General features: G+C 36.7%; 1 protein-coding gene across 1 annotated transcript; it reads right to left on the bottom strand.

Moving 5' to 3' along the window:
* Positions 1-17,546: 17,546 nt before the first annotated feature.
* On the bottom strand, positions 17,547-21,627 carry LOC112766096 (nucleobase-ascorbate transporter 3). The gene is made up of 14 exons (XM_025811955.3): positions 20,867-21,627; positions 20,646-20,743; positions 20,389-20,565; positions 20,164-20,264; positions 20,001-20,076; positions 19,484-19,543; positions 19,205-19,389; positions 19,021-19,117; positions 18,848-18,934; positions 18,682-18,740; positions 18,505-18,596; positions 18,342-18,419; positions 18,092-18,252; positions 17,547-17,988 (listed from the first exon to the last, which is right to left on the bottom strand). Exons 1-14 carry the CDS (start codon positions 21,012-21,014, stop codon positions 17,770-17,772), a joined length of 1,638 nt encoding a protein of 545 aa, XP_025667740.1. The 5' UTR covers positions 21,015-21,627; the 3' UTR covers positions 17,547-17,769.
* Between the last annotated feature and the right edge of the window lie 252 nt (positions 21,628-21,879).

Below are 21,879 nucleotides of genomic sequence, written 5' to 3'. Positions count from 1 at the left end.
TCCTCTTTCTCCACCATGTTTGATCAACCACCACGCCAGCAGCTCACCGTTAATCACCGTGCGCACTAACAATTCACCGTCAACCACCTCTCAAAGACTCAGACTTTTCACCAGCATAGTGTTCATCGTAAGACAGCAGAGCAGGTAATTTGTTTTTGTTAAAAACCATTGATTTTCATTTTTTTTCTTACAACTACTAGCCTACTGGGTGCTAAATACTTCACCTATTTTGTTCGTTTTGTTATTTTTTAGAAAAAACTAATAAAATTGTTGATATTGTTCTTACCATAATTGATTTAATTTTGGAAAAAACAAACAAAATTGATTTTTTTTTGTTTAATTTCTTGGTTTATATTTTGAATACTTCAATGATAGGAGTTACAGACTAGACGAAAGTAGGAAGAAGTTGTTGATTAGAGATAGCAATCAGCAAATCATAGGAATTATGATATATTGTGAATCTCTGTTTAGGAAGTAGGAACAGTAATTTCATTTTTATAATATGCACCGTCAATAACTATAATTGATCCCTTCGACTTTAAATTTGATGTTATTTAAAAATCAAATATCAATAATTAGAAAGTTATATCTGTGCATTTTATGTTATTGTGCCATAGTTGTTAGCGAGCTCTTTGCAATGCTCTTCAACTCCACTTGTCCTTGTCTTTGTATTAAGACTAACTGACTAAGCCATTGGAGTAATAAAAATAAATCTTTCTTATTTGTTTTGTTTTTCTTTTTGGATTAGTAGATTAAACATTTAATGCTCTTTTCATTTATTATTGTTAAATTTAAGATGATAGTTATGATATCAGAGCAACATGTTACAACTTAAAAATCAAACTATGCTTATTCAAAAGGAATAACACACATGCATATAAAAGGAATAGAAGACAATCATGCCATTGAAAGTACTAAAAACAAATAAGAGGAGAAGAAACTTAACCACCTTATCGATCTTCATCATTGTTGTTGTCATTTTCCTCCTATTCTTCTCCTCCCACGCCAAACTTAAAATGATTGCTTGTCTTCAAGCAACAAATAAAACTGTGGTGATGGAGTTTATGATTAATCATGAATGTCTTTAAGAAGAGATGTGAGTAATGCATGTGTTTAAGCAAGAAAAATTAAAGATAATAATAAAGGCACAAGAAAGAAACAGAAACAATGTGATTGCATCAATAAGTGAGTTGTGCATGGTACTTTGCATGAAAGGTAAGTGGTAATATCAAACTTAATGTGACACTTTCATTTGAAAATGATGCAAGTACCCCGTGAAGATTTGGAAATTAAATTTGTTGTATGGAAACACCAAACTTATTCTATGCAATCTCATGCCAAATTATTTGAAAGTAAACTAAGCAAAGAAAGAAAGTGTTACCTATGGTTGGGTTGCCTCCCAACAAGTGCTCTTTTAATGTCATTAGTTTGACATGTGGTTGTTAACTTTCTTCCTCTTCTTCCAGTTGGTTAAGAAAAATGACTTCAAGGGGGAAAAGGAGAAAATTAATGTCCCCTGTTTTGATCTTCTCCCAGCAAGCTTTCTTTTGTTATTAGCTTGACTCACTTTGATTGTTGGGTTAGGGGTGGGATTGCTTGTTGTTGACCTTTTTCTTCTTCATGGATATTGTTCTCCGTTCCTTGGTCACAATCCTCTTTTTAGTGCTTTTCTTGATTGCCTTCACTTCTTTGATTTCAAGCTTTGGGTGTTGTGTGATTGTTGGGGTGTCTCCTTCATCAAGAACCTCTTGGATTGGTGATCCAATGAACTCACCTTCTATGCAACTTTCTGCTTCATGGGAATGTGGACTTTCTTGATTGTTTTCCTCTCTTCCTTCTGCAAGATTTTGCATTGATTCTTTTGGGAGTGATTTGCATGTTACTTTGTCACCTCAAGTAGCCTCTGTGGATACGGAATCCTAGGCTTATATGCCTCCACAACCTCCTTCTTCATTGGAATTTCACTTGATACAGGAGACCTTGATGAGCAGATATTTTATACGCTTTTTGCCATCATTTTCATATAGTTTTTAGTATGTTTGGTTTAATTTTTATTAAGTTTTCATAGGTTTTAGTGTAAAATTCACATTTTTTATTCTACTTTGAGTTTGTGTGTTTTTATGCAATTTCAGGTATTTTTTGGCTGAAATTGAGGAGCTAGAGCAAAAGTCTGATTCAGAGACAGAGAAAGCACTACAGATGCTGTTCGGATCTGACCTCCTTGCACTTGAAAGAGCTTTTCTGAAACTATAGAAGTCCAAATGGAGCATTCTTAACGGATATGAAAAGCTGACTTCTAGAGCTTTCCAGCAATATATAATAGTCCATACTTTGCTTCAGAATTGAAGGCCCAAAACTGGCATTCAACGCCAGTCTCCTGCCCCAGTCTAGGCGTCCAGCGCCCACAAAGAGGAGACCAGCATCCAAACGCCCAAAGAGGACCCCCTGGCCAGCGTTCAATGCCCTAGAGGCCTCCTAGCATGTGGATCTCATCAAAGCTCAGCCAAACACTCACCAAGTGGGCCCCAGAAGTGGATTTTAGCACTAAAAGACTGTTTTACCATTTCTTATGTAATCCTTAGTCATTAACTTAGTATTTAAAGAAGTTTTACACGATCTTCAAAGGGAGATCGGCCATATTTCATTTTTCACATTGTATTTTCTATCAGTATGAGTTTCTAAACCTCCTAGGTTGAAGGGAGGATCCTTGCTAAGTTTTATGGATTAATAAAAGTATTACTGTTTCTCTTCAATCCGTGTTTGATTCAATTCTAAGATGTATCTTCGTTATTCAATTTGATGAATGGGATGAACCGTGACAATCATCTTCGTTCTTCATACTAAGACCGTGTGCCTGACAACCACCTGTGTTCTTCTTGGGTTCGTGTGAATACGTAATTGGAAAGCATCGAACCACCAACTTGATTATACATTTCTTAGACGGCTAATCCACAACTTCTTTGGGGACTTCTCGAGACACCAGTTCAGCTGAGGTATGGGAAGATTAGGGTCTCTGTGGTAGAGGCTAGAACCCAAAGGTGCAGCATTCTTTGATCCGGAAGATTTGACCTTGTCTGTGGCGTTTTGAGTATGATCATTAAGGAGAATGGACTGTAGGAGCTTCACCCTCAATCAGAATGGATCCACACTAACCCTGGGGTTCAGATCTGGAGGAGCATTAGCGACCTCTCAACCGGCGACAATCACATAAAGCCTGCCATAGAAGAAATCATTCACAATTGAAGAAGACAGTAAAGACTAGAGTTAATCCAGAAGGACAAAGCATCTCCAAGCCTTAACCATCTTCTTATCATTGTAAATAGGTCAACCTAGTTCAGATCTCACTATTCCTTTTATGCTATTAAACAACATACCAACATCTCCTACTCACCTGACTAAAATCTGCAAGATAACCATAGCTTGCTTCAAACCACAATTCTCGTGGGATCGACCCTGACTCGCTCAGGTATTACTTAGACGACCCAGTGCACTTGTTGGTTCAGTTGTACGAAGTGTGGAGATTCGTGCACCAAGTTTTTGGCGCCATTGTCGAGGATTGTTCGAGTTTGGACAACTGACGGATTATCTTGTTGCTTAGATTAGGTATTGTCTTTAATTTTGTTAGAGTCTTTTATTTTTATTTTCTTCTTCTTTTTTTTTCGAAAAAATCAAAAAAAAATTTTAAAAACCTTTTCTTTTCTTTATTTAATCTTTGTTTTTGGTTTGAGTCTTATGTTTTTGTTTTTGTTGAAATTTTCGAATTCTTTGAGTCTTTCTTTCTAAAAATTTTCAAAAATAGTTTCTTTTTTTAATCTTGTGTCAATCTTTAATTTTAGTGTCTTCTTGTGTCTTTTCTTTATAATTTTCAAAAATTGTGTCTTTTGTTTTTAAAATTTTTAAGTTTGGTGTCCTTTGCATGTTCTTGTTTTCTTTGAATTCTTTGAGTTTTGTTCTTGGTATTCTTCTTGATCTTCAAAGTGTTCTTATTTTTCTTTTTGTTTTGATCTTAAAATTTTTAAGTTTTGTGTCTCTTTGTATTTTTCTTTAAAATTTTCGCATAGTAGGTGTCTTAAATCTAAAAATTTTAAGTTTGGTGTCTTTTTATTATTTTTCTCTTTCTTCATTAAATAAAAAAATCAAAAAAATAAAAAATTTTTTCTTATCTTTAATTAATTTTCGAAAATTTTAATTAAAAATTACAAATTTTAATTTCAAAATCATTATCTTATCTTATCTTAGTTTGAAATTTCAAAATTCAAATCTTTTCAAAATCAAATCATTTCAAAAAATCATATCTTTTTCAAAATCTTATCTTATCTTTTATCTCTCTTCAAAATTCAACAATCTTATCTTATCTTATTTCAAATTCAAATTTCAAAATCAAACCTTTTCAAAAATCAAATCTTTTCCAAATCTTTATCTTGTTTCAAATTTAAAATTCAAAATTTAATTTTCAAAATTTCAGATCTTAAATTTCAAATTCTTTTTAAATTTAAAACTTATCTTTTCTTAACCTAACTTTTCTTATCTTTTCTATCTTATCTTCTTTTAAATTTTAAAATTAAATCTTTTTCAAATCTTTTTAATTCTTATATTATCTTGTGGACTTTTTCAATTATTTTTAAATTCAAATCTTTTCTAATCTTCTATCTTATCTTTATTTAAAATCTTTCTTAATTAGTTACTTGTTTACTCTCTCTTCTTTTTTCAAAACCTCCTAACTAATTCTTCTCTCTCCTATTTTCGAAAATTCTCTTCTATCTCTTTCTTATATTTTTGAAAATTCATCATTTAATTTTCAAATCTTTTTAATTTATTAACCTTTATTTTCGAATTTCATAAATAAATAAAACAAAAATAAAAATATTTTAATTCTTGTTTATCTTTTCTACTTCTAATTCTTCTCCTCTCTTTATTCGAATTCTTCTTCTCCTTCTTCTATCTTCATTCTTCTTTCTCTTCTTTCTTCACATCTCACAAGGAGTCCTCTGTTCTTGAACATAGAGCTCCCATTCTCCTCTTTTCTTAGTTTCTTCTTTTCTTGTTTATGACCAGAAACAGGGATAAAGAACCTCTCTTTAATCTTGATCCTGAACATGAGAAGACTTTAAGGAGGAGCTTACAACAAATTAAAGCACAACACTCCGGAAGAAACCTTTCAAAAAATTTTGAACAAGAAGCTGAAGACATGGCCGAACATGAAGGAGAGGCAAGAAAGGTGCTTGGTGACTTTACCATGCCTACCTCTGACTTTTATGGCAGAAGCATCTCTGTACCTGCCATTGGAGCTAACAACTTTGAGCTTAAGCCTCAGTTAGTCTCTCTTCTGCAACAGAATTACAAGTTCCATGGACTTCCACTGGAAGATCCACACCAATTCCTGTCGGAATTCTTGCAAATCTGTGATACGGTTAAGACCAATGGAGTGGATCCTGAGGTTTACAGACTTATGCTCTTTCCCTTTGCTGTAAGAGACAGAGCTAAGATATGGTTGGATTCTCAACCAAAAGAGAACCTAGACTCTTGGAAAAAGCTGGTCAATGCTTTCTTGGCTAAATTCTTTCCTCCTCAAAAGATGAGCAAAATCAGAGTGGAAGTTCAAACCTTCAGACAAAGAGAAGGTGAATCCATCTATGAAGCTTAGAAAAGATACAAGCAACTGATCAGGAGGTGTCCTCCTGACATACTCTCAGAATGGTCTATCCTAGAAATTTTCTATGATGGTCTGTCTGAGATGTCCAAAATATCATTGGACAGCTTTGCAGGTAGATCACTCCACTTGAAGAAAACGCCTACAGAAGCAAGAGAACTCATTGAGATGGTTGTAAACAACCAATTCATGTACACTTCTGAGAGAAATCCTATGAACAATGGGGTCTCTCAGAAGAAAGGAGGTCTTGAAGTTGATACTCTGAATGCCATATTAGCTCAAAACAAGATCTTGACCCAACAGGTCAATATGATCTCTCAGCATTTAACTGGAATACAAGCTGCAGCTGGCAGCACTCAGGAAGCTTCTTTTGAAGTAGAAGCTTATGATCCTGATCAACCCACCATGGAGGAGGTGAATTACATGGGAGAACCCCATGGAAATATCTATAACCCTTCATAGAGGAATCATCCTAACCTCTCATGGAAGGATCAACAGAAACCTCAGCAAGGTTTCAATAACAATCAAGGTGAAAGAACCCAGAATAGGTTCAACAACAGGCCACCATTCCCATTTTCTCAAGGAAATTTGGAGACTCCTAAGTAGAGCCTTTCTGACTTAGCCATTCTAGTCTCCAGCCTCTCTAAGACCACTCATAGTTTCATAACTGAAACAAGATCCTCCATCAGAAATTTGGAGGTACAGATTGGTCAACTGAGCAAGAGGATTGATAACGTGAGAATTCTTATTGATCTAGAATCAATCAAAGACAAGAATCAATTCATTGGTAGCATAGTCCAAACCAACAATGAATTCTCAAGATCAAATATTAAATTCAATACAAAATAACCGAGAGTAATTAAACCTCGGATCGTCTTCCCTAGGAGTTGTAATGAAATCTACAATTATTGGCTATGAGAGGGAGCATGGGAAATTAGCAATGAAAGCAAGAGAGCAAGAGATGTAAATAGCAAGGAATTAAATGATTATGTAAGGAATTAAAATCAAAGCAATAAGAAACAATGAAAATGGAAATTAAGTGCTAAAAAGGACTCTTGGCAAGAAATGGGTAATTTAGGTTTTCTATCCTAGTTGTGGACCACAAACATGGCAATAGTGTGGAATTAATCCAAATTAGTCAATCCTACTTGAGAATTAGTCAAAAGAGCGTAATTAATCTCAATCCATAAGTCCTAGTCAACTCACTAATTACTTAGTGAAAGACTAGCGTCAATGGAAACCAAACTAATTAACCATTCTCACACAATGCGGAATGGACATCCACAACTCAATTCCATCCAAACACCCAATTTCTCAACCAAGAGTGTGAAAACTAAACATACAAGAAATTAGACATCAAAGCATTTAAATGCAAGGAAAGGAAACTTCAAATGCAAGAAAGCATCTTGGCAAGTAATTGAGAGCTAAGGCTACCTATCCTAGCCATTAACCACAAACACATGATGATTATGAAGAGTTAATCCTACTTAGTCAACCTTACATAAAAAATAAGTCAAATAGGCATAGCTAATTTTAATCCATAAGTCCTATGTCAACACTAAGGGTCACATAGAGTCAATGGAGACCAAATCAACTAACTACTCTAATGTATCAAACAAGAATGGACATCAATGACTCAAAGAACACTAAAGTCATCAATTTCAAGCCAAGAGTGTAGAAAAACTAAGTGAAAACTAAGCCAAGCATTTTATCAATCACTTGGTGTGCATGAAAATAAAATAATATTGAACTGCATTAAAAATAAATTCTAAAATACCAAAAGCAAGGAAATGACAATAACAACTAAAGAAAGCAATAAATGACATGAAAACATAAATTTGCATTAATTAGAATTAAAATAACAAAAGTGTTCATAACATAAAAATTGACATAAAAGAGAAAATAACAAAAGAGATGAAGAAAATAAAGACAAGAAAGCATAGAAACATAAATGAAACTACACTAAAGCAAGAATTAAAGTGCTGAAATTAAAAGAAAACTAAGCTAAAAATCCTAATTATAGAGAGAGGGGGGCTTCTCTCTCTAGAAACTAAAAGAAAACATCAAAAAAGCTAAACCTAATTCCCCCCTTCACTCCTCTTCACTTTGGCCTCATATAGCTTCAGAAATGAGTTGGACTGGGTTCTGGAGGCCCAAAATTCACCCCCAGCGATTTACAATTAATGAGCTGACGTAATTCGGGTCACGCGTACGCGTTGCCTGGAAAAAATCCATCCACGCATATGCTTAGGTCACGCGTACGCATCACTCGCAAATCCCTCTTGTGCGAACGCACGCATACTTGTGCGTACGTACGGGTGCTGAAACTTCCAAACTCCATTTCTTCATGGTTTCTTCCCTTTTGCATGGTCTTTTCCTCACTTCTTCAACCCATACTTGCCTTGAAAATCTGAAATCACTTAACAAATACATCAAGGCACCAAATGGGATTAAAGTGAATTAAAATTGACTAAATTAAGTACAAAAGAGCATGTTTTTACTTTCAAGCACAATTTAGGAAGAAATCTCAAAAGCATGCTAGTTAGATGAATAAATGTGGGTTTATGTGATGAAATCCACTCAAATTAAACCAAAATATATCGTAAAATATGGACTCATCAAGGATCCCTGAGACCCCTCCTAACACTCTTCCTAATAACACTGAAGTGAACCCAAGAGAAGAGTGCAAGGCCATCACCACTGAGGTTGAGACCGAAATTGGAGAGACTGGAAAGGCATTGAACGCCAGTGAGGAAGACCTCACTGGGCGTTCAACGCCCCAGCAGGCAGGAAAGCTGGCGTTGAATGCTAGCCAGGACATCCCTGCTAGGCGTTTAACGCCCAAAATGGTACGGGAACTGGCATTTAACGCCAGTAAGGGTATACAGCATGGGCGTTCAACGCCCAAAGAGCCATTAGAGCTAGCGTTGAACGCCAGTAAAGGCACACCCCCTGAGTACTCAGTACCCACTCAATAAATCCTATCCAAGAACTAAAGGAAGCCAAGGCTCATATAGAGACCATAGAGGTTCCCTTGCATGCACTCCTGTAGTACATGAGTTCTGATGAATACTCATCCTCTAATGAGGATGAAGACACTAGGGAAGAGCAAGTTGCTTGGAACCTAGGAGCTCTTATGAAGTTGAATGCCAAGCTATTTGGTACAAAGCCTTTGGAGGAAGAACCTCCAGTACTTTCCAAAGAACTCAAAGCTTTGGTTCAGCAGAAGCTACCTCAGAAGCTTCCAGATCCTGGACGCTTCCTAATTCCTTGCACCATAGGCACCATGATGTCTTTATTCCTTTTTTATTGGTTAATTTAATTCATATAATAATCTTGAGGGACTAATTTTTATATATTTTGCAGATGTTACTAAAACATCCACACAACAAGAATCAAGTTCAAAATCTTGATAGCAAGCTACGAATCAAATGACTTTTGCTCTGTAGTTATTTGTTACTTAATATTTTGTTGTTATTGGTTGGTATGACATTATAAATTATTATTATGTTAATCTTGTGTTGGTTGTTAACTTTGTTTCAATCGTCTTTTGAAATTTGAATGTTTAGTGTGTAATTGACATAATTAGGGTTAAGTACTTTTTTTTTCTCTAAGATCTGAGGTCAAAATCAAAATTGTCCCCGACTTTTTTCATATTAAAATCATCCTCAACGTTACAAAACATTATAAAATCATCCTTTTGTCCATAAACGATATTTTTCAGACAATTTTGCCCTTAAACAAAAATAAAAAACCCTCCTCACCCTCACTACTAACTTCTGCATCATCATCATCATCGCTACGCATCTTTCTCCCTTTTTCTTTTCTCATCGCCATCACCACTGCCACCATAATCATTACCATTACCACCATAACCAGCACACCTTCTTTCTCTCTATTACCCATTCATCATCCTAAATCACTATCACCCGCCCACAAACTACCCCCAACCCTTTTCTTTCAGCAACAGCAAATTCAGCAATAGCAACAACCATAAAATAAATCAATAGCAACATTCCCAAAATAAATCAACAGAAATTTCAGATTAAACAATAATTTAGCAATTATCAACTGTAACTTCAGATCCAAAATCAGCAACAACAGAAATTAAAAAAAATTAAAAAGAAAAAAATGATGTTTACGTTCTTCAAAAATAAAAAAAATAATAAAAGGAAGAACAAAAATAGGAACAGGAAACTCAAAAGAGGGGGTGGTGTTGCTGTCGTCCGTTGCCGTCACGGTTAAAGAAAAGAGGAGAAAAAAGCGACGGTGCGGGAAGCTACTGCTGCTGGCACTGTCGCAGCTGTGGTTGAGAATAGGAACAAATCGAGAGAGGGAGAAGAGTAAATCCCCTCACCACCAGAAGCTCGATGATGGTGATGGAGCTCGACGCCGATAGAGCAGCTCCCACCTCAGACATGATGCGATGGCAGCGGCCACACTGGTGTAGGAGACTCAAATCGGCGGCCTGAGCTGAAACGACGCTGTTGAGGTAAATGCCGACATAGTTATCGTTGAGGACTAAAAAGGGATTGGGATCGCCGAGGGAGTGGTCGTAGTGGGAGATGAGGAAGGTGAGGCCGACGCCAATGGAGGAAGGGTTGAGGTTGGCGATGGAGAGGGAGAAGAAGGTGGACAAGAAGGCGAGGGCAGAGATGGTAGGGTGGCGAAAAGGGATAGAAGAAGAATTGGGGTTTCGGGGGAAAGGGGAGTTCGAAGAGAGTAGGAGGAAGGAGATGGGAGGAAAGAGAGTGAAGAGATAACGGGGGTGGGGTTGAAGGGTTTTGTTTTTGTTTTTTAATATTATTTTTAGTAATTGTTAAAGGTAATTTAGTCAAAAAATTAAAATTGAGGTAAAAAAATGACGATTTTATAACGTTTTGTAACGTTGAGGATGATTTTAATAAGAAAAAAGGTCAGAGACGGTTTTGATTTTAACCTCAGACCTTAGGGACGAAAAAAGTATTTAACCCACATAATTATTATTATAAAACTTTAAATTATTATTATTAGACTCTAAATTATTATTATGTGAATGTTGCAATGTTATGGAATAATTATTTTCTAAAATTTAGAGGTTCAAAAGATGTAGAATCCAAACTTTGATGATGTCGTGATAAAGTTGATCAAGATCCATACTTCATCCAGTTTATACCCGACTTTAGTGTGGCCCAAAAGTAACACGATTTCATCAGATTTAGGGTCGGATAAGGATCTCATAAATAGACCTGGTCATTATTTAGGATCGGATCTGGGTTAAGGCGAATCCGAGCCCCATGTGCACTCCTAGTTAGGGGACGTAATTTTCATCAGGTAAATGATTAGAGACCAAAAAAGTCTTTCACTCTAATATTTATTTTATAAAATTATAGAAACCCACCGAATAAGAACAGACTGAAGTTTAGAGGAGGGGGACACTTACCCCTACTAAGTTTAAAAAAAAATTCTATATATATATATATATATATATATATATATTTGTTTCCATTGTAATTATATTTTTATCCCCACAAAAATTTATAAAATTTTATCTTGAGATTTATGTTAAAAATAATTTTTTATTAAATTTAACATGTAACAATATTTAGTTTATTAAATTTGATTTAATATCAAAATTAAAAATAAGTAAATAAATTAACTCAATAAAAAATTAATAAACAGTGATAATATAATTTTTAAAATTAATCAACTAGTTAATTGCCAAACCAAAATTTAGTTTTCTAAATATAAGTAAATTTATCGATATCTTTTTTTGCCTTCAAAAATGAGTTAAGATAAGAAAAAATAGTATTTATCTATTAATTAATATTCTTTATTTTAAATTTAGGACAAAAAACTAGAATAAACCAAGGGAAGTTGCAAATTACCTAAATGAGCCAAAGTGAAATTTGTTTCAGCAATGAGTCAAACCCTATATTTATATAATTCAAACCAGCATGGTTCGAACTCCATTCATTAATAATTCGAACCAGGGAGGTTCGAATTACATGGAGAGAAGTTGGTTCAAGTAAATCGAATCAGGGTGGTTCGAATTACAGAGGAAGAAACTGCAGCACATAATTCGAACCAAGCTAGTTCGAATTATATGGGGAGACGCTGCATCAAGTAATTCGAACCAAGCTGGTTCGAATTACACAAACCCAAATTCGAACCAGTCCGGTTCGATTTAGTGGTAGACAGTGTAGTATATATATGGTTGTAAACGTGAGTTGCTCTCATTAGAGGGTGTAAGATGGCTAGTGAGGAGAGTTTTGTGGTTTTGGTTCACCACAAAGGATCCATTAAGAGGAAAACTCGCTCCGGTGTGAAGTTTACAGATAAGGATCCTCTCTGTATTGTCGTGAAACCAACGACGAGCTATGATGACCTTGTTAGATCTGTGCTGATGAAACTTGGTCTGGAAGGTGCGAAGCGAGTTAAGAAGTTTTTCTATCGCATTCCAATCACTGTCTTGCAGGATACCGTGAAGTATGATTGTTTCACAATTGGTAGTGATGAGGACCTGCAAGTCATGTTTCTATGTCGGAGGCAGTTTTCCGAGGTGAGGACACCAGAGTTGTTGGCAAAGCTGGTTGATGTGGTATCCAGCTCAGGGGGTTCGAACCGGAATGCCACCACTAAAGCCGCGGCGGCCGGTTCCAATTTCAGGCCTGTCGTTGCTTCTTCGTCCGTCCCTGTGTACGAGCCAGCGGTCCAACCAGTCGCTTCCCCATCTTTTGCTGTTGATCTCAATGATGGAGTAGGCGACGTGGTAGGATCAGTTGATATTCTGCCGAACGCTTTACAGGGAGTACCACCGGTTGGCGTCGGAGACGGAGTGTTGGGTGATGTAGAGGAGGACGACGTCGAGCCGGATATGATTGAGGATGACAGCGGCGACGAGGTTGGAGCGACTGAGCCTGCATTGGCGGTCGGTGGTTCTAGTTCTGGCACACAACAGTATCCACCACATTTTTCCTCTTTGGACCTGGATGCCATGAGGCAAGAGGGTGTTTCAGGGCACTCTGTTGGATTTGGAGCTAGAGATGCTGAAGGGACTGCTGGTTTGACAGAGTTTCATGTTGGTCAGCAATTTCAGGATAAAGATGAGGCCCTGTTAAGTGTGAAGACTTACAGCATCCGGCGAGGGGTACAGTACAAGGTTGTGGAGTCTGATCATCGCCGTTATGTGGGCAAGTGTTCTGAGTTTGGGAATGGGTGCACATGGTTGATTCGACTGAGTCTGCGGCAGCGGAAGGGCATTTGGGAGGTCAAACGGTACAATGGACCTCACACTTGTCTTGCGACCTCCATCTCGAGTGACCACAGGAGCTTGGATTATCATGTGATTTCGGCGTTCATTATGCCAATGGTTAGGGCTGATGCATCCGTCAGCATCTCTCCTAAATGCCACGGCAGCACACTTCGGGTTTAGGCCGACTTACAGGAGGGTCTGGATGGCGAAGCAGAAGGCAATTGCCTTCGAATACGGTCACTGGGATGAGTCATACAACGAGCTCCCCAGGTGGGTTTTGGAAGTCCAGTTGACGATGCCCGGTACTGTTGCAATCCTACGGACGAGCCCCGTTCGAGTTAGTGGACAAGTAGACGAGTCTCAAGCTTTTTTCCACAGACTTTTCTGGACATTTTCACCGCTCATCCAGGCATTTCGCCATTGCAAGCCCCTAGTTAGCATTGACGGCACCCATCTGTATGGGAAGTACGGGGGTACTTTGCTCATCGCGATTGCACAGGACGGGAACTCCAACATTCTACCTGTTGCATTCGCACTAGTAGAAGGTGAGAATGCAGAGTCTTGGTCATTTTTTCTCTCCTACCTTCGACAGCACGTGACACCGCAGCCCGGTCTTCTGGTTATATCGGACAGGCATAACGGCATCAAGGCTGCGCTTGAGGCTCCGGACGGAGGTTGGTTACCTCCATCTGCATACCGTGCATTCTGCATTTGACACGTAGCGGCTAATTTTGCCCTTACCTTCAAGGGCAAAGATGCACGTAGGCTTCTAGTGAATGCCGCATATGCCAAGATCGAGGTTGAGTTTGATTACTGGTTTGATATTCTTCGGTCTGAAGACCCGGCGATGTGTGAGTGGGCGAACCGGATTGATTATTCCTTGTGGACTCAGCATCGTGATGAGGGACGGAGATTCGGTCACATGACGACGAATATCTCCGAGTGTGTGAACTCAATCCTGAAGGGTGTCAGAAACCTCCCTGTATGCTCTCTGGTGAAGGCAACATATGGAAGGCTTGCGGAACTCTTTGTTCGCAAGGGGAGAGAGGCTGAGGCCCAGATGGGAACCGGACAACAATTCAGTCAGTACTTGGTGAAGTGTATAGAGGCCAACTTGAAGACGGCCAGGTGCTTCACGATGACTTTGTATGACCGGGATAACTCCGAGTTCACCGTAGCCGAGACCACTCCGACGGGCTCTTTCTCATTGGGTACCTACAGAGTATCGCTTGCCTTCCCACAACGACGGGGTACCCGTGGCCTCTGACCTCTGCGGATAAACGGCTCCTCATCCTCTATCTCATCCGCGTCCTCATGCGGGGCAGGCTGTGCGGGTGGCGTAAAATGGACAGGTGCAGCAGACGGCCCGGCGACAGACTCTGATGCAGCGGTGTAGGCGGAAGGTGGGGTACCTCCCAAACCAAACTGGTCACCAACAGGTGTCGTAGCAGGCTCGTTCAGATCAACATCTAAGGGTGCCTGCGTGCCGGAGGTCTGAGCACGCCTCCTGCCCGGCTCGTCCTCCTGCATGATAGCCGTAATCTCCTCTAGAAACCGTGGACTGCCGAAGTCCGCATCAAGCGTATCTGCTCCAAGGAAGTCCTGCCACTGTGATCCGGGAATAACCCATGGAGTGCCGTCCTGTTGAGGCTGGTCGTCGGCGGGTACTCCAACAAAGTAATGTCCAAAAGGTCCCGACCCAAGTCCAGCGCCATCTGATGTGAATGCGGTTGCCGGACTTGTCCGCAAACAGCTGCGTGCCCAACAACATCATGATGTACGCACGGGCATATCGACGCACAGTATCCTCATCAGCTCCCTTCGGACACTCACCAAAAGTCTCTTGAAACCAGCTGCAGTTGACCGCGTACTTCTGAACCTGGCTAGGAGGAGGTACCACTCCAAGCAACTCCTTGAACCAAACCCAGGCTGGACGGCCACCCTCGATGTATATCTGGAACTCTGATAGGCAGCCGCTGACGTAACGCCCGTCCACTGGCAAACCCAGCTGGTATGCCACGTCCTGGAGTGTGATCGTGCACTCTCCGAACGGCATATGAAACGTGTGCGTCTCCGGACGCCATCGCTCGACAAACGCACTGACAAGGGCCTCGTCCAACCGGAACCATCTATCGTTCAGCCTTGCAAGATGGTAAAGACCTGCCATCTGCAGGTACGGAACGTATCTGTCATCGAGGAGCATGCCCTGCTGCTGCCGCATGCTCCTGATGCATCGCTGAGGCTGCGGAAGAAATGAACCGCATTATTAGAACCAACTTAATTACCAGTCACAAACATAATCAACACGATAATTGATAAACCAAAAAATCGTACTAAATATGACCGCTTAAAAATCCAAGAACGAGAACCACTTGCATAAACAACTAACATAAGAAACCAGCATAAACCACTGACATGAAAGATCTAACATAAAATAACCACAACTAAACCGCTAACATAAACCACTAACATAAACCGTTAACGTAAACCACTTACATAAACCACATACATAAACCACTAAGATAAACCACCAACATAAACCACTAATATAAACCACTAACATAAACCATTAACAGAAACCACTAACATAAACCACTAACATAAACCACTAACATAAACCATTAACAGAAACCACTAACATAAACCACTAACATAAACCACCAACTAAACCACCATCTAACCCGCATGCAAAACCACTAACTCACATGTACCGGTAGAACAAAGTTATTTCCGTACTAACCTCCTCGTTGATGACCCCAGCTATATGGGCGACTCCGTCCAAGCGATATAACCGTGCCGGATCGTCCCCCATCAGCAGAATATTCCGTTCAGGTCTTTGTCGGAGAGAATCTGGGTCGTTTTCTCTGAGATTTGGTGGGGTAGGGAAAGGTGAGAATGGTTCGAATGAGGCTGATTCGAACTCCTTATATAGCCCAATCACTAATAATTCGAATCAGGGTGGTTCGAATTACTAAGAACCTAGCATAAGTGTAATTCGAACCAGGGTGGTTCGAATTACTTGAAGACCTAACTTACCTATAATTCGAACTGGCTTGGTTTGAATTACATGCAATTCTAGTTCGAACCAGCCTGGTTCGATTTACCTTCAAGTCTTTCTTGGTAATTCGAACTGGCCTGGTTCGATTTATTACTAAATGCAGTTCGAACTAGCCTGGTTCGAATTACATTAAAATACGATTTGGCTCATTGCTGAATCGATTTTCATTTTGGCTGATATACGTAAATTTGAAGTGATGCTGGCTTATTATGGTATTTTTCCCTTAAATTTATATAACATTTTTAATTTTATCTTTTAAATAATCTGCTTGTAACAATTATTTTAGATTAAAAAATATTTTATGTCATAAATATTATAACAAATAAACTTCCTAATTAAATGAGAGGTAATTAATATTTGAAAATTATAATGAGTAGTAGAATAATTATTTTTTGTTTTTTGTTTTTTGTGACTAGTAGAACAATTATTTAAAAGCATAGAAGTTAATTTTGATATTTTAAAGCATACATTTTTTTACATAATCATTTAATTACATTTATTCTTTTAGATAACTATTTATTTAATAAATATAAAAGATAATATTTTTAATTACAAAATAATAATTAAATAGATATATTAAAATTTTAATCTGATAATATATTAAAATTAAATTAAAAATATATAAAAATTTAATTATTTAAAAAAAAAAGAAAAATAATTATAAATTAAATTTTTATTATTTTATATAAAACATATTTTTCATATACATATTTATTTTTTGTGATATTTATATATAATTCTAGCTTTAAACTATAAATACTAGTATCAATAAGTACGATTCAATCTTTTTTTTATTAAATATGTATAAAAATAAATAAAAATAAAATTAATTAAAATGACAACTTATCTACAATTTAATTAAAATGTTAAGTTTAAATTTAAAAATATTTTTTATAAATTATATATAATAAATAATATTTTAAAAATAAAATTATTCACCAACTTTTTTTAATTTTTATATTTTTATTATATTTTAAGTATAATTAATAATATTTAATAAAATTTATTTTAATATATATATTTTTACTCTCACTCTTAAAATTTGCTGATTTCATCACTGCCATCGAGTAGTTAAACTTTTTTATTCCCCTTCTTACGTGTCTTACGATGCTTCTCTTCTTAGTTCTTAAACAAACAAAATCAGTGCAAGTCAAGATAGGGAAGGCTTCTTGTAAGAGCATGAGTCACAATTTCACAGTCAAATAAAACGTAGGTAGTTGTGTGACCGAATATACTTCATCCAAAATTTTAAAGTAATTATAAACAAACGGTGCATTTTATTATTTTGTCTATACTTTTTTCTATTTTAAATCTTATTCCTTATTTCCTTATAATTTTTTTTTAATTTTAAGAATTGAAATTATTATACTAATAACCACTCTAGATATACTCATCCTAATTTTGTTATATTTTCAGTAATTTCTCTAGGGAGGCCCCAAAATTAAAAAAAAAAAAAAATCTATACTCTAATTAAACCCTAAACCCATAGGAAGAGAATATGGCAATGTGCCATTCTACTCTGAACAACTTGAGCACGTATTGGATTGAATCCGCACGTTGGACATGACATATAAAATCTTAATACAGATATGATAATGTGTTGATTAGAATAATAAAGCACTTACCATAACTGTTATTATTAATTAATATCTACCTATAATTACACTCGAAATTAAAAGTGATTCAATCTTACAATGTCTACTGCGAAGTGCGAATTAAAACCCGGTTTGGAAAACCATATCCACATTTCACAAGACCCTATTGATAAGTTTACTTAGAATTGGAAATACTGAACTTTTTCTATTTATTTAAATAAAAAACCTGCTTTTAGAGAAATCTGGTGGGCATATACTCGTTTATCCTAAGAGGAAGACCGTAAAACTCATCATTTCTAACATCTCCCTTTCTGTTCTGGAAAGGAACCCACCATGGCATTCCTCTGTCATTAGCTGCATGCTTTGCCTCAAGTGTGTTATCAAGAATAGTCCCAACAATTATTGCAACAGTTGCAGCAGAAGAGAATATGGTGTTCAAAATGTCATTAAACTGTCATACAATAAAATGAGCAACATTAATAAATTAACATCTTAAATATAATAATATTGATCTTAACTCTTAACCCATGATTGGCACATTTATTATTACTTACCCATCCAGCGTTTGTTCTAACTGGGCCATGTCCATCTGGGGCAGTGTTCATGATGAAATATTGAGGTACTGAAATCCCAAGAAACAAGGATACCCCCAAAACATAGATATTTCTCATGGAATTGTTATTGGCAAATTGTATAAATGAGATCCCAACAGCAGCTGAAGGAAAAAAAAAAGTGATGAATGGAGTGTACTAACTAGTTATAACATTTGTTATACTTTACACAGCAGCAGAATAATCCACTTACCCACAATACCATATAGAACACAATATATAGCAGCAAAGATTGGTAAGGGAATTGATGCAAAAAATGCTCCAAACTTCCCTAAGGAGACATAAGAAAAATAAAAATAATTAGATAAAGTGTGTATAACCAAAAAGGAACATTTAAGGTGAAGCATGCATAATACCAAATATTGAGAAGAAGATCATGAAACCACAAGATATCTGCACTACCCTTCTGCTTCCTATATGAGTTAGACCAAGTAGTCCAACATTTTCACTGAAAATATCAATCGAGTGATCACAGAATCAGTAGCAAACTTTAGCAAAAGAACCAGAATTCATTAGAACATAATAATTCTTACACTGATGCAGTAGTACCAACAGCAGCACCAAAAATGCCTTCAAGCAGCATGCCTATACCCTGTTCTTAAGAGGTTGAAAATCATAATTCAAAGTCCTGTATTAATATATGAATGGCACGATACTGATTTTGTTGTTAGAAGACAAAGAAGATGAGGAAAACTTCACCTGAAGCCCAATACTTCGGCTGAGCACATGTGCTGGAGGTGGTGTTGCACCAGAGATTCTGGCTGCTGCAAAGAAAGTCCCAGTTGACTGCATCAAAAGATTCCAAATTTCATCAAATATAAGAATCTCCAGTGATTAGTTGAAATTATTACTAAAAAGAACAGTTGGCAGACCTCTGCAGATGTGACAAGTGCAGCTCCCATCATCCCAAAGACATGACTGGCTCTGAATATTGGAGTACCCCACTGAAATGGGTATGGAATTTTAATCCTAGAATAGAAACAATGTTATATATCCAAAAAAATATGGCTATAAAGTTGTCATTTAGAGCTGCTAGTATCCAAATTCCAAACATACCAAGGAGCAGAAGACATGAGGTATGAGCGATCCGTGCGACAACTGGCTTGTGTCCGTTCTTTGGAATTGTTGTATGCACTGGCCACGGTAAGGATGGCGGCAAATCCCCAGATGATAGCAATGCAGATAAGTAAGGCAAACTTCTCAAGAACATGATTCATGGAGGGATGAATACGCTTCAAATACTGAAGTCATGAGCCAAGAAAATATCCTATTATTTTACATTCCATAGATAGAAAAGTGCATAGTATAGTATAGCTAACTCAAATTGCTTCAAACCTGTTGGGTTATGACAAGTAGTATCAGCATTAGTAGTCCAATCTGCACACAATTTGCAAGCTGTAGGGAAGAACAAAAATAGAAGTTTAGTTAACAAACTCATCTCCTTAGCCAAAAAATACAATAACTAATTCATTCTAGGGTAAAGTATATTTTGTCTCTGAAGTTTGATAAAAGTTTCAAAAATACCCCTAAGTTTTATTTTGTTTCAATTTTGTCCCACAAGTTTTCGATTTGCATCAAATATACTCCTGACGGCTCATTTTTTAAAAAATTTAAGACCAATTCAACAACAATTTCATAAGAACAACCCTCAACACAAACAAATCAAGCATAATTTTTATGCATTATTGTTAAATTGGTCTTAAATTTTTTGAAAATTTAGCCGTCAAAGGTATATTTGATGCAAATCGAAAACTTTTAGACAAAATTAAAATAAAATAAAATTTAGGGATATTTTTGAAACTTTCGCCAAACTCAATGACAAAAAATATACTTTACCCTTCACTCTATTTACCTGTGGAAAGCCTCTCATGAAAAGACCAAGACCCACCAGGCATACCACAGGTACAATGACTATAGGACTAAACAATCTGATCCAAATTGAAGAGTCACACAAAGGATTAGTTCATTAACTAGTAATTTTAGGAAGAAAAAGGGCAAATTTCAGATAAACTTGCCTTGTTAAACTTCCCCATGACTTACTATACCCAAGGAAGATGTTGATGAAGGAAGAAACAATAAGAGACCCTTGGATTGTTCTCATTGTGTAGATAAACCTCTGCAAGTTCCGGTATTGTTTTTCATTACTCATATTAGAGAAAGCAATTAACATTAATTAATAATAAGACATAATATTAACCATAACAATTGTAAGGAAAACAGGAGAAAACGATGTTATTAACCTCGTGTTCAGATGGAAATACTCTGTCGGTGTAATCATTAATGATGGAGAGCACAGGAAGAACAAAAGCAAATGATGCATTCATCACTGTAGGAAGCCTTGATCCGAACCATGTCTGTAGTAGCGTGTTCACACCGGACATAAACAGCAATGACTGAATCACGCGTGCTTTATCACCCTGCAACACAACACAATCCTGAGATTGATTAACACCAAGCTTAGCTTGTTATAATATGCTATGGACTGGAGTGGACTTACATGATTACCCCCCATTTGAGGCACTAGTGTAGTTGCGATCAGAACCGTTGTTCCAAGCATAACAATGTAGTGTTGAAAACCAAGTAAAAGTGCTTGTGCTGATGAATTTAATTCAATCACATATAAGGACTTGTTAACACAAGCACATATCATACATAGCCTAATACTAAGATTCTTATGCTTCATTTGGGAGGAAGAGAAAATGAAAAGAGAATACTAACGCCATGAAGGATTGGAGTGGATGCAGTAGTGAAGCTGCAAGAGTTGTTCAGCTGGAGTCCAAGTGGGGCCCCTTGAAAGTGCAAGATTAGGCGGTGGTGGTGCTGGTGCCGGTGCCACGGGTGGTGGGTGGTTCGCTGTCTCTCCCATATTCACACACACATACACAATCTAGTATCTCAAACTACTATTGTTTTTTGCTCGTTTCAAAAGGAATCAGAGAAAGGAAAACAAGTACTACTAGTTTTACTACATATTGTATTAAAATACAAAGATGCACTGTATATTACTATTTTATATTTCTATTTGGTAGTGTTTTCCAATTAGAGTATGTATGCGATCGAAAAGGGTTGCTGTTTTCTGGAAAAATATAAAAAAGAAGAGTCGGGAGAAGCATGAACAAGAGAGAGCGAGTTGAGATTAGAAAAGTGTAATACTACAATGAAAATTTTATAATTATTATTATATAAAATATTTTATTTTGATTATTGGATAATATATTTTAGGACTTGATTTTCATATGTTATAAAAATATTACTTTTATTTAAAATATGACAACAAATAAATTACACTTTTAAAATCAAAATCATTGTAAAAAGATATTTTTGACATCTTTATTGAAATACTCGTCTTAACAAAATAGTTATGGTATTGCACGCTACATTTATTTTGTATATGATGTGGTAGTAATACTTTATATTTATGACTTATGAGATCAGATCAGAGAACGCTATGGCATGGAGCTGAATGGGTTGAATAGTTTGGTTAGACTTGAGACATACAAGTATAAATAATATCACCCTTTTGCCTTTATTAGTAAATCTTCCAACCAAACTAATGGGGCCAAGTAATTCTTCCAGCAATATGATTAGAGTTTAATTAATATTTAATTTTGGCTGGAAACACAGACGTACAAAAGAAAAAGAAAAGGATAATACTCAAATGATGAAAAATTGAAAACTCAATTACATTGAATCATGTCATGGCAATGCAGAATTGGTACAACTTGATCCAT

The sequence above is a fragment of the Arachis hypogaea genome, chromosome 17 (assembly GCF_003086295.3).
Source record: "Arachis hypogaea cultivar Tifrunner chromosome 17, arahy.Tifrunner.gnm2.J5K5, whole genome shotgun sequence".
NCBI lineage: Eukaryota > Viridiplantae > Streptophyta > Magnoliopsida > Fabales > Fabaceae > Arachis > Arachis hypogaea.
This window is presented reverse-complemented; position numbering and strand designations above follow the sequence as displayed.